The 16,714-nt window shown below is 31.4% G+C and overlaps 1 protein-coding gene across 4 annotated transcripts in view; it reads left to right on the forward strand.

The window, feature by feature from the left end:
- LOC127711258 (uncharacterized) overlaps window positions 1-16,714 on the forward strand; it is a 270,314-nt gene that overhangs the window by 54,311 nt on the left and 199,289 nt on the right. The window contains exons 1-6 of one of the 4 annotated variants that reach the window (XM_052217252.1): window positions 4,677-4,809; window positions 6,259-6,278; window positions 9,189-9,236; window positions 12,950-12,982; window positions 13,579-13,614; window positions 14,929-15,853. In XM_052217252.1, the coding sequence (XP_052073212.1) occupies window positions 4,778-4,809; window positions 6,259-6,278; window positions 9,189-9,236; window positions 12,950-12,982; window positions 13,579-13,614; window positions 14,929-15,518 (759 nt within the window). In that variant the 5' untranslated portion in view covers window positions 4,677-4,777 and the 3' untranslated portion in view covers window positions 15,519-15,853. Of the gene's footprint in view, window positions 1-4,676; window positions 4,810-6,258; window positions 6,279-9,188; window positions 9,237-12,949; window positions 12,983-13,578; window positions 13,615-14,928; window positions 15,854-16,714 lie in introns of those variants that run through there. The other 3 variants (XM_052217253.1, XM_052217255.1, XM_052217256.1) reach the window with 3 other exon arrangements.

Below are 16,714 nucleotides of genomic sequence, written 5' to 3' on the forward strand. Positions count from 1 at the left end.
ATGTAGGGGAAACATTACCCACAAAACACAAAAACATTCCTACAATGTTCCAGTAATGTTTTGATTTTGTTCAGAGAACGTTATAAAATAACGTTCCTAGGACGTGGACTCCCAGTTGGGTTCCCATTGGTTCCAGGAACATCGTGAAAAATTTTCCGGAACATTAAAATAACGTTCCAGTATGGTTATAATAACGTTTCTACTGGGATGTTGTGAAATTGTTCTGCAGTAATGTTTCTGGAACGTTACAATAATGTTCCAGGATGGTTATGATAATGTTCCTACTTGGATGTTGTAAGAACGTTCAATAGTAACATACTTAATATGTTATATGGATGTTGGTAAAACATAACCTGCTCAGATCTTTCATTCATTCTGTAAAACATACTGCATATTATACATCCTGAAACCTCTCTATTGTCCCTTCATAAAAATTCTGCTACATGTACATAGAATAAAGAATCGAAACATGGAATGGGTCAAGCTTCATGAGACAACAACCGAAGCAAATGTACAAAACAACTCCACCAATGGGTAGTATTTCAAGCACCTCAATAACAAAAATGTAAGAAAAGCAAATTATTGCAGATTTCATAACTAATATTATCATGGATCCAATGTTTTAATTCGATAGATACTGCTTTAAATACCAAATTTCAAGTAAATATAGATACGGTTATTTCTCCTCCTTAACCTCAAAATTTGTGTTTTTAAACAAGGACTGTATTACTGTTTCATTGGCAACTACACTACATCCCTTTTCTTTCATTGAATTCAGGAGTAAAATTACTGTTATCAAAATTATTTTGAAAAAATCTCTTCGACAGAAATACTCATCAATTGTGTCTTGGATTTATGGCATTTAATGAAAATATAGTAATAGAATATTAAGTTTTATATACATTCAAATATAAAACATATTAGATAAAAAAATGTCTTCTCCTATAAGGGCTGTTGGTGTGTAGTCACTTGGGATGGTGGTGTGTTATCAACTGGAGCAGGTTTCTGAAAACAAACATTCATATAATTATCCACAAGTTTTTAGAAAGCAGAAGTCTATTGGTCCAGGCTTATTAAAATGATAAGACCGAAAATACACGTATATTTTTTTAAATTGTCTGTCTAGCCATGTTGATTGAAAAACAATTTACATTAAAAAAATTGAGCAGTTGATACTGCCATATATATAAGATTTGTTTACCATTGATCTGAATAAATGATTTATTCAAAACCATCAATAATACCATTTCATTCCTTACATTAACTATTAGAATTTATAACTGAAGTGTCTGCAATATCAAGAGATTTTTACTTTTTTAAAGATTGATAAATAATATCATACCTTGTACTTTAATCCACCTGCTTGGTGTGGTGCATGTCTCAGGAAATCGGACAAAGCCTCATCTATTTCAGATTCTTTCCCATTACTATGTACTACAATACAGGACTCTGTAATGAAAATAATGTATTTTAGTTTTTAAATTTGTTTTATATAAAATCCTACCAATCTAAAGTAACTTAAAATAAATACAAATATAACAATATAAAACAAATAGACATAACCATGACATACTTGTACTATCAAATAACCTTGAATTTAAAAAAAAACATTATCCTGTAAAACGGATGTATATTGTGTGATAGGATATCTCTCTAGAATAAAACAAAATAATAGTCTTAGTAGTAAATGGCATTATTTTTTTCAGAAGAATCAAGATATTATATTGATGTAAGTTTTTTGCATGATTACAGAACTATTGACAAAACTTAATAACAGAAAAATTGTACACAGGTAATGAAAACTACCTACTAGTAATAATCTTGTAGACTGGCTCTGCCATAGTGGACTTTTTTTGTTCTTGCCCTTCAAACTGAAAAGAGACCACAGGGAGTTGCTCCCTATACGTCTCATTATTCTTCTCAGGGTATCACTAATATTGCTACATCCTAAGGCTCCCAGACAACGTACCTGAAAAAACATAATGATTTGTGAACATCAACAAAAAAATATAAAAATATTATCATCAAAAGGTAATCACTCCAGTATCATATTCAAAAATATTCTTTTTGCTTTTTCTTGAAATTAATACTCCTTTTTAGCTTTATCAGTATAATATAGCTTATCGGTAATAAAAGTTTATTGAAAAGAAAAAAATATGTCCTTGATATTGAAAATGTAAAACATTCATTTAACAAAGAATGGAATAAAGGAAACATTTGCCAATTCCAAGATAATTGTTAAGTATTTCCCAGATTTTCACCAAATACAGAACAGAAATACCAATGAAACTTTTAGCTTGGATATTTTTCTGCATAAATTCACAGTAATAAGAAGAGTGGTCTTACCAGTTTGTTGGAGAAATCCCTGTCTTCCAGAAATCTGGCAGATAGCTCTGCCAGCTGAACTTCTGTTTTCACAGGATTTGATATTAAATCATCAAGATCTAAATCTCCATTAGCAGATGTTGATGGTTGGCCACTGATTAGTCTTCTCAACATTTGAGAGTGCTCCAGAAGAGTCCTCTCTATTCTAGCCAGCCCCATTGTTACTTTGTCTTCAAAACCCATAATAATATATAATGGAAAGAAATAACCTTTATGATCAATACCCTTCAGATCAGTTTTGTCAAACAGTTTGTATGAGTTAAACTTTATAAAACATGAATGGAGAATGTGTCAATGGGACACAATCATATAAATTAATCAAGGGACATAACTCACGAACTGTTACTTGTCCTAGCAGTAGGGCCATAAAAACAAGGACTGTTATAAAACAAAATGTATACAACACATATGCCAATTCTATTTTTCAAGTTCCAGAATTGAAAAAGCATCATTCTCACTATTTTCTAAGTAAAAATTATTTAGAGACACAAATAAATCGAGCTAGCCGTTTTGGTTGGTAAAAAATTATCCAGAAAACACTTCTATTTTTATAATTATTGCATTCTTTCAAGCACATCGTTTAGGACAAATTCCGGAATAGGTTATGTGTGAAAATCTGAAGTTAGGGTAAAAAACTGACATTGAAAAAATGAGATTAGGGGGGTTGGGTCACTTTAAGTTGATTTTGCACTAATTTATAGAGATTTTGACGTGCAACGACAATACATATTGGGGGGGGGGGGGGGGGACATTTGCGCATTGTTTAGTTGATTTTGGACTAATTTATAGAGGTTGTGACTGGCAACGACAAGAAAGGTGACGTAGGAGTGACATTGACGTATTGTTTAAGAAAAAATCCAAAAAAGTGTATGTTCGAAAATCTGAAGTTAGGGTAAAAAAAACTGAAATAGACAAAACGATAATAAAGGGAGGTGTACCTCAAGTTGATTTTAGACCAATGTATAAAGCTTATTGTGACGGGTTATGTTAGTAGTACTTGGCTTCTGAAAGACAGATATTTCTTACAAGACTTTAAACATGGGTTGAAAATTGGCATTTAGAAAGGTGATACATGTACATTTCATGATATACCTGGTTTCTATGAAGTTGAACTTAAGGTAAAATATTAAGAAAGCTGTGAAAATTGCAAAATTTGGTTGAATAGATAGGAATTTTCAATTGGCGCTCTGACACCTTTAAAACGAAAAGCGGTGAAAAAAAAATCAGAAAACAATTGATTTTTTTGTCTTAACTGATCATTTGAAATGCAAGTAGCCACATTTCAACCTTTTCTGGCAAAATGTCACATATTGCAAAATAAGAGCCTTTAACCTGAATTTTTGCTATGTGTAGCTTTGCCTTCCCTTACAATGTGCATTCACATACAAAAATGTCTGAAATTGTAATGAATGCACAGTAAGTTGTTTCTATGGTATCAAACATTAAAACATAGGTTGTTTACTACCAAAAAAAAATTGTCGTCATGAAGATTTCATGAAATTATTTGATTTTTACCCATTATTTCATTGTGTCATTCCATGTATTTGACATATAGCTCAGCCTAATGAAAACACTGCATACACTCACCTTAATCCTATAAAATGTCTCCGATGAAAGTTTTCCACCTTAAATTTTATTGACTGATAGTAAATGAAAATTGTTTCATAACCATAACTGCATTCTTGATCAATTAACAGTCCATTACTTAAACCTGATGAAAAAAAATATTCCATGACATTTCGGTGCCTTTGATTTTTTACTAAACCCATTGTAAAAATTGTGGAAAGTCTTTAAAGCAGTAGGACAAGCAAGGAAAAATCAACCAAAATTGATCTTGATATTGAAAGTTTATGTTCGTATAGTCTGAAATTAAATTTTCAAGTATTTTCTATTAAGGTTATACATTACAGCCAGTTTAAATTAAGCTGTGAATTTTGCAATATAAGTCGCATTATGCTGTAAAGAAAACAGAAAACAGAAAATTTTCGCCCCAAATTTTACCGATTGTAAGCTTGGTTTTTATTTCTTTACGTTGCTCTTACTTGACCGAGTACCAGGATGTCCCACCACAGAAATGGTAACCTGTCGAAAAAATATTAACTCCGGAGTCAAAAGTCGGTAATATGAATACAGTCTATTGTTATAAAATGTTTGATGATAGAATCTTTATACACTGGAAGATAAATAAACTTTAATAATTATACTGATAGCAAATCAAATGTCAATAACCAAATTTTAATAAATACATACGTCACGCATGGAATATATAAATGAATTGTTGGAGCTTTAATTCGTATGTTTGAACCTCTATTTGTATTAGTGTTGTTTATTATAAGAGGCTAATAGTATATTTGTGTCATGTTAGTGAGATATTGTTTAATTACTTACAAGTATGAGTTTTTCGTATGAACATCCAGTTTTAAGGTAAGTTATATAATATGCATGTACACAACTAGCCGTTTTATTGAATACAATTAACTTTTGTCGTCCCGTTGATGTTTAAAAAAATTTACATTGTTACTTCTCAATGTTCGTATTGTAAACTCCAAGTCATAACGACTAGCATTCTAAAGAAGCCTTTACAAATAAAAAAATATATATTAATAGTTCATATACTAAATTGTTTTTAAAAGAAATATCATAAGATTAGCTTGCCGCGAAAAAAGGAGAACTGTACTGTAGTGCGTTTTCTTGTCAAGATCAGTATTCACAAAATACATGACGGAATTTAATAGTCGAAGTACAAACAAAAAGAGAGTATATTCATTTGAAGCAGAGACATACTTGGGTAACTAATAGACACAAAATAGGAATTTCTTTATTAAGCTAGTATACTCTTTGTCTGTAGGGATATTAGTCTTAAAGTGGCCTATTAATGTTTAATGTGTTGTTTTCATTGATGAGTATGGCATCTATATGCAACACTGTTATTAGTATTATGTTAAAATTTACTCATTAGGTTGCTACACGTAGTAAATTTCCAACAATTTATGACGTAATGCATTATTTAACCATTATTAGGCATATATCTATTCCAATAATGTGGGGGTATAATTGTCAATTAGACCCCGTTCAAACTTGGACATTTAGATCGATGTAAACTAGATCGGTTCACTTTAGATCGATTGAAGTCCAATGTGAACGCTTTGAATCTATTTTGAATCGGTCTAAACTAAAACATCAAAAAGAGGTAGTTTAGTTTGAATCGATATAATGTGAATCTATCTAAGCTTTTAAAAATATGAACACAAAGATTGATCTAAACTAGTACGATTGAATCGAAAATAAATTTTTCGCATGTATGGCGGCAAAACTACATAACTGTGCATTTTTTTACAAAATCTTTAAGAACAGCAGTATTAACATTTGAACTTGTAATTCTAGTTAACAAATATTAGTAATTTCATCCGTTATTGTTTAGCAAGCATGTGCTACACAATTCGCGAGAAATTAACACCTATTTCTATTTATACACAGTATTTATAATTTCACGGGTAATACGGTCAGATCGAATGTATATTTACTTGTAGTGTGAATGCAGTGATTCAGATAAGAGATCATTATATATTTAGGATCGGAGATAATGTGACCGCTAACTGATTTTATTTAGATCGATTCAAATTTATATCGAGTCCACCAATGACCAACGGACAAAATGTTAACAGCTATAATAGATCACAGTAAGATTTTCAACAGTGAGCATAATTATTTTCTTTTTCATTAATGTTTATTTTCTTTTTGTTAAACATTCAAAAAATATAGTTATCAAGATCATTTATCACATGTATGAACACCTCTCCATTATTGTAGAAATAAAGGTTTAAAATAGAAACCGGTTTATGTTAATAAAACAATGTTCATATTCTATTTCAGAAAAGAAGACATGCTCAAAGGTCAGTAAACAAAGTAGAATATATATAGCTGTAAAAAAGCAATGAAAGCGGAAACATATTTCAATATGAATGGAATATAGTCATGTAGACATTGTAAATAGTATATAGTCATTTCAACATGTTCAAGAGAGGGTTACGAAAGTATTTCCCACGAGACGCAACGTTTCACAAGCGACACCAGAACATTAGGTGTTGATTAAATATTGGTATATTAAATTAAAGTCATTATTCGGCTCCCGAAAGTGCAAAGAAAGTATACAATCATTTATTTGCTCAAACCCACGTCATTTTGACGCTGTTTAATACATTTTTTTTGTAATTGTCTCATTGGCAATCATACCACATCTCCTTATTCTATACCTCTTCAATGGTTTTAAAATAAAGTTAATATAATTGATAAATGAAAATGATTTTTTAGTTTGATCAGTGATTTTCAGAAATGTCATTTGCAATATCACTGTATTGTCGTATTCATGTAACTATTAACATATTTGACCTAAATTGAGCATGTTACATAGTTTTTTGTCAAACGAAATTGACTAAAGCCTTTACCCTAAACAAATTTTTTATACCCATTAAGACCTTATAACAAAATATTTATTTGGCATAAAGCAACCAATAATCAATCAATCAATCAATCTATTTGGCTATAACTTTTGCTTATTATGGTAATATTTTACAATTAGGCTACATGTAGTTCGGCACTTTTTGCAGTTTTTATTATTATAAGAGGTTTAAAGGCCTAAACTTAAACTGTATATGCAAGACAAAATGCAAAGATATAAAGACTGGCACCTGATAGATAATTTTCTTGTGAAATTCTGAAAATTTCTATTTGAACTTAATAATTTTTTATATAAACAACTGCTTTATCATATCTTTTTGCGGTATAGACATTTATATATCAACGTCAGATAAACGTCTGAAAATATCTTAAACAGCAGTAAGAGGAATTTCGCAAAAATTAGTATTTATCCTAAACAAGTACTACGTAAACTGTTAACCTAAACTATTTTGGAAAAAATAACGCTATGAATTATCTTTCGGCTACAAATTATTTCAATTTGGTTATCTTTGATGCAAATTCTGCCAAAATTGCCTTCAATAGCAACATGTAGCGCTAAATGTTCTGTTGGTAAGTGTTTGATTATAGACTTTTCAATGGATTTAACGACTTTAAGATTTTCACCCTGTGAGTGAAACAAATAAAGGAATTGACCCTACTCTTTTAAGATTTAAAAAAGAGCGAGACCCGGTGCGTAAACAGGGTTTCTAATCTAACACATTCATTAATCAAGGATGCTGGTTATTGATCTCATTTTAAGTTGGGGTACACTTTATGCTTACAGGGGGAAAAAACCGAATGTAAATTTTTTTTTTCTACAATCTTGCTATGTTTTCTTCTCAAGACCTCTCAATGCATCCTGCGCATTTTAATTAAAATGTAAATATTCTGATGAATTTTCTGTTTAGAGTATGCAAATAAATGTATAGTTTTTCTTGACTAGAACTAAATATAATCGACCAGACTGAACAGCTTGATTAGCCGAATTGAGATAAATACAGTCATAAATAGCTCTGCCACCAAAAGTAAACTAAAGCGAATAGTAGAAACTGTTTAAGGTCAATTTTGCCTGAAAAAAGTTGCAATGATATTTTGTTAAAATTTACAAAATGCATAAGCTGAGTTTTGTTTTATAATTGAAAGAACGAAACATCCCCATTGCCAAGTATTGACTGATGGGCGGATAATATACTCTCGTAAGATAACATTCAACCAGCAACGACGGTCATATATATAAGTGTTACATATAAAAAAAAAACGATGAACATTTATGTTTAGTTGATAACTATTTGTGTAACCTCCAGCAGCAAGATTTTCATTCAAATTCTAGACAAGAACAATATGTCAATAATTCTGATGGATAGGTTCTGCTAAGAGGACTGGGATGGAGAATGGAAATATTGAGTCACTTGAAAATGAGGCTGTTGCTACCAATAGGGGAAGGGTTGTAAGGGTTTTTAAAAGTTCAGAGATCAGGTCATTCTTCCTTCACAAGACATCGGATTTTACAGTCCAATTCCGGTCTGGCGTGGCTATGTATTAATACATTTAATATATGCACGCTTTAGCCTGGGTTTTACTGTCGAATGCGAGGACTTATATCCCGAATATTTTTCAACAATTTCATTAGGAACTTTTAAAGTTTAAATGTTTAGACAGCAACGTTTAAGGTGGTTGGGGCGTCTTAATTAAAATCTGTAGATTTTTTTAATAATTTGTCAAAATGAAGTTATTATCATGCTTTTTGTAAAAATATAATAAAAAGTATGGGTCACCGGTTTTTTTTTTACCCTACAAAATGTGCAAAATTGTCAGATTTTGTATAGATTATGCATGGAAAATCCAATTTTGTGTGATAAAAAGAAACTACATGTTAGAATTTTAAGATAAAATGTGAGAAGATAGCTCTTATAACATGCTTTCAGATAAAAAAAGAAAAAATGGGGTCACCGAACTTGTTTTCTTGCTACATATTAAAAAAGGTAAATTCACAACACTTTCAATTATAAAATTACTTTATTTGAGTTATCTCCTCTTATTTGGCAAAGTTGACAAAAAATTAATCCAACACAAATATGGTGTTTTTTAGAATTTACAGCCGTAAATATGACAAAAGACAAAATTTTCTATATTTACATCAAAAGTCTTACACATGAATTACAAACTACTCTCGAAATTTGCACATTTCATTAAAGATCTAGACCAACTGTTATCTGCTACTTCAAAATCCAAGATGGAGGAAGACATCCGAGCCACCTTAACTTCACTTCTTTCTGCATAATTGATTACTCGAAAACTATTTAAAATGTTAGTTACTATTATAATTATTTTTCTTTTATTTACAGAAAAGAAGCCTGCATTTCAAACGCAACGAACGAATTTGACTCAAAAGGGTGAGTTTCATTCAAATTTCAATGGGTGTCTATATAAAATCATATGTTTTTTTCTTTTTTTATTTTTTGTAAAAGTTTAATATGCCGAACTTGCATGCAAAATCTCTGACCGAATACTTCTGGAAATGAATATTCAATAGTACAAAGAATTATGAATTCATAAATAAAAAAAAAAAGAACGACTTATATTTAACATTGCCATAAAAGCGGGAGGTTTGGCATGCCACAAAACCAAGTTCAACCCACCATTTTTTTCTTAAAATGTCCTGTACCAAGTCAGGAAAATGGTCATTGTTATATTATAGTTCGTTTCTGTGTGTGTTACATTTTAATGTTGTGTTTTTGTTGTGTCGTTGTTCTCCTCTTATATTTGATGCGTTTCCCTCAGTTTTAGTTTGTAACCCGGATTAGTTTTTATCTCTATCGATTTATGAGTTTCGAACATACTACTGTTGCCTTTACTTATAAATAAATTAGAAAAGGAAAGAATATGAGGTATCCATCCATGACAAAAACATACAGAAAGAAAAGGAACAGCGCTTTTATTGCTGTTCTTTATCTCTTTATCTCAAAGTCACATTGAGGCCTTCAACACGCACGGAGCCAAAAAAAAAAAAAAAGAAAAGAAAAAAACTCACCTCACTGCAAGTTTAAGAGTGTCCCAAATACCGGTTTGAGCGAATTTATTTTTGGAAAAATGATTCGGTTAGACCTTGTAAGATGTATCACCACCGAATCGGGCCCGGTAAAAAAAAACATACTGGAAAGTAGTACATATTTAAAACAAAATAGTTCCTACGCATAGGTGTAAGTATAAAACTATGTAAAATATATTTTAGTTATTACGGTATCAAGTGAAAGGTGAAGGACTGGTGATCCTTGTAGAGCACATATTGACTGATAATTTTGAATAATAAAAAATGTATCACTGAAATCTAAAATTGAGGCATATATTGCCTGTTTCTCAGAAATGAAGTACCTGGTTTGGTGCATTCCTTTTTCAAAATATTGAAAATTCATTTGAAAAAATATCGCAAATAAAATAGTATCCAATATCTTAAGCGATTGCGCAATTGAAAAAAATATTATCCAGACATTTTAATTGAATTTGACAGACTGATCCAGTTAAGTGGCATGAAACGTCTCATTCGTATGGTAGTATATAAAATTTATACATGTAACAGTAAAATGAAAACGTCTTAAAACCAAAACCCGATGGTTTGTTAACACGGAGAGATAAGCGTTCATGCACCAACAACAGAACACATGCATATATTAAATGTAATTCAGATTTTTTAAAGTAATTTTAGTATTCCTATTTAATAGCCTTAATAAATCAAATGGTCAGCTAAGTACATATAAAAGAATAACATTGGAAGCATTAATTAGATATAGGAAGATGTGGTATGAGTGCCAATGAGACAACTCTCCATCCAAGTTACAAGTTATAAAAGTAAACCATTATAGGTCAAGGTACGGCCTTCAACATGGAGCATTGGCTCACACCGAACAGCAAGCTATAAAGGGCCCCAAAAAGATTAGTGTCAAACGAATCAAACAGGAAAACCAACGGTCTAATCTATATAAAAACGAGAATCGAGAAACACGTATGAACTACATAAACAGACGACAACTACTGTTATCAGATTCCTGACTTAGGACAGGTGCAAACATTTGCAGCGGGATTAAACGTTTTAATGATACCAAACCTTCTCCCTTTTCTGAAACAATACTATAAACCCATTTTTGTATCAGGATAACAAATAACTTTAGGTGTTGATTCCACTCCGTGTTTGCTTAACTGTTGATATATAAATAAGGAGATGTTGTATGATTGCCAATGAGACAAATATCCACCAAAGTTCAAATGAACTTGATGTTATCAAGTATAGGCAATCGTATGGCATTCAACAATGAGAAAAACCTATCCCGTATAGTCGGCTTTAAAAGAACCCAACATGAAAAAAATTTAATCAATTCAATTAAGAAAATTATCGGCCTAATTGATAACAAACAATTTACGAAAAAAAAACAAATATGACCGACTTGAACCAACGACAACCACTGAACTACGTGCTCCTGACTTGGGACAGGGATGGGGTTGAACATGTTTGTAAGCGCTAAGCCCTCCCCTTAAACTGGGACAGTGGTGTTACAGAACAACATAAGAACAAAATACAAAAATCAGTTGAAAAGGGCTTAACTCATCAGATCGATACAAAGTAGAAAAAAATCTAACAAAAACACAGACCGGACATGGTAGGGTATTTATATATCCCTAACAACAACAAATAATAACACAAAGTACAGATCTGAGAGTACTCGCGGTTACTGAAAGCTACTAGTTCAGCCAATAACATCTAATAAAAAATCATGTATCTAAGACTAAACTGTTTTTATATATGTAAGCCTCAAATCTATGTCTTTTCCGCAAATCTATGTCCCTTTTAATATTGCGTCATAGACGTTCCAAATTTATGTCCTTTATTGTCTCAAATCAATGTCTTTTATTGTCTCAAATCTATGTCCTTTATTAACTCAAATCTATGGCCATTTTTGTCACAAATCTATGTCCTTTATCGAAATGTGGTGACGTAAGACATAGCAAGACGCAATCAGGTAAAAAAATATTTGTAGTTTCATTCTTGAAAGCACATTAATAAAGTAACATGTATGCTCGTTATGCCAATAATTTGTACACAGAATAATGTCTAGGCTGTTGAATTTGATGTCATGGTACACAATGGAATTTAAAAAATACATAGATTCGAAACCGGAATAGTTTCACCAGAAAAAAACCTTTTTTAATAAGATAGTGGCACAAAATGTCGTTGTTAAACCGGCAATAAATTATACCCTAAACATTTTTATGTGGTACCTATACATTGAAACATTGAACAAATATGTGTATGTGTTTACAGATTACGATACAGAATAGGTTCAATTCATTGTTGAAGGCCGTACATGTATCTTTAGTTGCTTGTATACAGATGTCATTTTGTCTCAGGTTGTTTATTAACTTATATTTCGTATATGTTATCAAGACGTAATGAGTAAAGGGAAGTAACGATAATTACTACAGAACAATTAAACAAGGGATCAAGAAAAGCAAACAATTTGAAAATGTTGTAGTTTTACAATAAAATGTAAATCATACAATAATTACACACGCATGTAAAATTTTTAAGCACACACATGGAGAACACATCCCAACTTAACATTGAATTATGGGAAATGACTTAATAAAACAAAAATCCTTTCAGGCAGATCTTCCTATATCTACGTACTTATTAGACTGGCATAAATTTGCGCATGGCGAAACAAACTGGAAAAAGATTTAAGAAAAGAACACAGATTTGAGGCCGTATATTTTAAACGAACATAGATTTGCGAATGACGTCACGATTGAAAACAAATTTGAAAATAGGACACAGATTTGAGGCCGTATCTTTTTTAACGGACATAGATTAGCGATTGACGTCACGATGGGGCACAGATTGGCAAAACGGACACAGATTTGCGGCCGTACACAGATCTGAGGTTTACATATATATTTCCAAACTAAATTTTCCGTAACAGTATTATAGATAGATATATATCCACACTTTAATAAATACTCATAAAAAAGCAAAGATTATAAGTAATTCTCTTCTACTATATTTATGCAAATAAAGCGCTTACATTTTTACGTTTTCTTAAATCTTGTTTTGCAGCTTCAAATCCTGAGTACAAGTATATTGAACGAGGTAATATATTGAAACAATGATGTCACTGTAAAACTATATTAGTAAAAACAATCAACAAAATTATGTAACTTTTTAATTCGATAAAATAAAGAATGAGTCTGCAAATTCAAAATATTATATTCATTACATGTATGGAAATAGGACAAACATTGTCACAATTACTAAATTTCTGGCCTTAAAAATAAAAAAAAATGTCTTAAATGGTAAAAAAAAAAACAAAGTAAAATTTCTAAAAGTCATATATTCGATTTTTTTAATTTTTTATTTTAACCAGCACTTCGTGAACAATTTTTTATACAACATACAATCGATTTGATAACGGAATGTTTGACTCCTTTTGTTATACATCGATAATTCCGCGACAAGGTGTTTTCGTGTATGAAACTTACATGAAATCTTAAATAGAATTATTTTCTAATGGAATACAGAACGACTGAAAAGTCTTAATGTTCGTAACATACTAGTAAAAGACATAATCCATTGTCATATCAATTATCTTATTAACATATATATTTTAAAAATTATTATATATTTAATAACGAGCATTTACAAACTCATGTTTCAATTGTTAAACCGAATACAACTATACATTTCAGATGCAGTTGGTTATTCTTTCGCAGATAGGATAGAAGGTACAGTTTGACAAATATTAAGATAAAAAAAACTTATATTCTACTGTTACACTTGAGATTTTTAAAGGTAAATTGGAAACAAGTAATATCAGTTAATGTAAATTAAAATTTGGTAACATTTAGGCGAAATGCATGCAAGTTATCAAAGAATAATGTATGAATAAAATGTTCTAAGGTAAATACTTCTAACCAATATTGGTATTATATCTATATTTAAAAAGTAAATATAAGACGTACTAAATTCCATGCGTTCGAAGCGCTTTTTGAGATGTACCTTTATCACGAACGCTCGATAAAGTGTTCATGTAGTATCAAATCGTTAAAGCATAAAAACAAAAGCCAAAAAACAACAAAAAACTTAAATTAAAGCTCTGACTCATGGTTGGGGAAAACTTAAATACTCCATGCGATATATACCAGGCGAGATACCAGGAAACTTCATATTCTTAGTTGTCATATACTCCATTTTAACGCTCTATTGATATTTCTCCGTGGTGATATACATGTATCTATCTAAAGACCCGGTGTTTTAATTTTTTTTTTATTATATAAGACTGCAATGAAACGTGTTCAAAAGTTAAAGAAACTTTTTATCTTGCTGTCACATTCATACAAAAGTAAACAATTATATATTCGCACATAATTCCATGCCTCACAAATTACAGATATGCATTGATTCAGTATAAAGAGATATTCCAATATGAAAATCAAAAGTGACTATGCACTATCACGCTTTAAAATGAACAACATGTGTCATTAAAAAGATTGTCATGTATGTGTACAATATAAGGTATTCATACATGTACAAGGCGGGATCACACAGTTTAATATAAATTATCGAGAGAAACATTTTTTTTTTGGAGAGCCTAATTGAATAGATTGAAGATATACCTTACGAAACCTTAAGGTGGTAAGTTATAACACAGATCAACTGTGTGTATTTTATGACTTTATGTCCCAGCCGTAGGCAACGGGAGCATTAAATGTTACCCTTGTGCGTCCGTCCGTCCATCCGTGCGTCCGTCCGTCCTTCCGTCCGCCCATTTTCGTTTCCGCATTATTACTTGAGTTTGCCTCATTTGAATTTTATGACACTCATACACAATGTTGAGAACCAAAACTAGCAGACAGAGTTTGAATTTTGGCAGTCAGTCACTTACCGTTCTAGAGTTAAGTTCATTTTCAAACCTGAAAATTGCAAACCTTGAGCGGAGGCATTCGTGTCCTCAGACACATTCTTCTTTTATCTTTTTTAAAATCTGTTTGTAAATGAGAATAATATAAAGACTTTTAAATATTCGATTTCACTTGTAGAAACTGACGAGCTCCGTCTGGTCCTGTTTGGAACTAAACAAAGTGGTAAAAGCTCGACAGGAGACATGATATTAGGAGAAGCTAAATTTCCATCGCAATGTTTAACAAAAAGCAACACATCGATAAATATTCTTCATAGAACAATTAGGTGTGGGAAAACAATTAAAATCGTAAAAACTCCTGGATTTAGAATCGGTGAATTGGCGAGGGAAGACGTCAAGGTAAACGTTGTGAAAAATATCAACACAGTAACCCAACAACTCGGAGAGGAACCTCATGCATATCTGTATATCATTTCATCAAAAACCAATTTAGATCAAGAGACAAGAGTGATCGATCTCATATACCGAAGATTGCGAAAATTAATAGATAAAATAATTATAGTCTTTACAGGGTTTGATTTTCTGCAACCTAAAGGGTTGTCGCGCTTTAAGTACCTTGAAAGTCTGCCAGACAAATTTAAGACTTTTGTTGCAGACTGTAATGGTGAAAGCAGAATAATATTTTTTGATAATAGCAGACTTTTTAATGAAGCTTTGGCACATACGCAAGTATCAAAACTTATCAAAATCGTCGAGACTCTAAAATAATATAGGTGTAATATGCAAATCTAGATAATGTTAATTCAGTCACTGACAGTTTTACTCACCTGAATTACCATTATTCTAACTTGTTTCTGTTAAGTGAAAATAATAATAAATTGTAGCGTATTGTTCAAGGAAGGGTCTTTGTCTATCCCTTGTACAGCAACGCCACCATGTCCATTTCACGAATATTTCAAAAAAAAATTTAAATGATGTCATGTGAGGCGGAATTTGCCCCGCCCACACTTAAAACAGAAAAATAGTGCATGAGTATAGTTTACATTAGATTTTTTAAAGAAAATGTAATTACTGACAAAAGAATAAAGGATTTTCTGTTTTGATGCCGATTATTATCTTTCAAAAGTATCGGTAAGATGAATTCTGATAATCTCATGTTTCCTCATGTTCACAACCCGAATTATGATGGTAAATTACACACTAGCGTTATTTTTACATTCTATAGGCCGAAAAACAAAATTGTGATGATGATGTAATCATCGTGAACGAAATAGACGCATTCCTGTTAAACTTGCAGTCGACATTAGTTTTATAATCCCTAGTTATAGAGGTCGGCATATATAGCATCATACAGAATGCGTTTCATCAGAGGATTCGAATATTTTGGGAGACAAGCAACCCACAGTTAGAATGGCCAGCATTTGGCCTATTCGGAATGATAGCATCAGGCCAGTACGCACTGCTAGCACACAGACAATTTGGGATGCTTTCATTCGGCAAATTCAATATTCCGACCCCTCCTCCTCTTTCCCTCCAAAAAAATCGCTCCCAAAATAGCAATGAGATGCTAGCAAAAAATGCCAAAAACTGATCATACAGGTTTTCATCACTTCAGCGGCATTTGATGTCACAATGCTCTGTCTTTGGAAAATTAGCATCCAGAACAAATGTGAACTATAGAATTAGAAGTTAACTTAACTTAGCGTTCAGGCTTTTAAAAGATGCTATTGTAGCAGAAATTAACGTGAACAAAATTTTTATTTAAAAAAGAATTTAGTTGAAATAATCGTTCTTGAAAATAAAAAAAAAATATTTGTATGTTGAGAACCTATTTTTAAATCATCATTTAAACGTCAATTTAGATTAAAAAAAAATTAAATGTTTTTAACTCTCCCCTCCTCAACCCACCCCCTAAGAAACAAATCATTGTTTAAACTTTTAGCATTTTCCTTTACTTAATTAAA

This window comes from Mytilus californianus, unplaced genomic scaffold, assembly GCF_021869535.1.
Source record: "Mytilus californianus isolate M0D057914Y unplaced genomic scaffold, xbMytCali1.0.p SCAF_8, whole genome shotgun sequence".
NCBI lineage: Eukaryota > Metazoa > Mollusca > Bivalvia > Mytilida > Mytilidae > Mytilus > Mytilus californianus.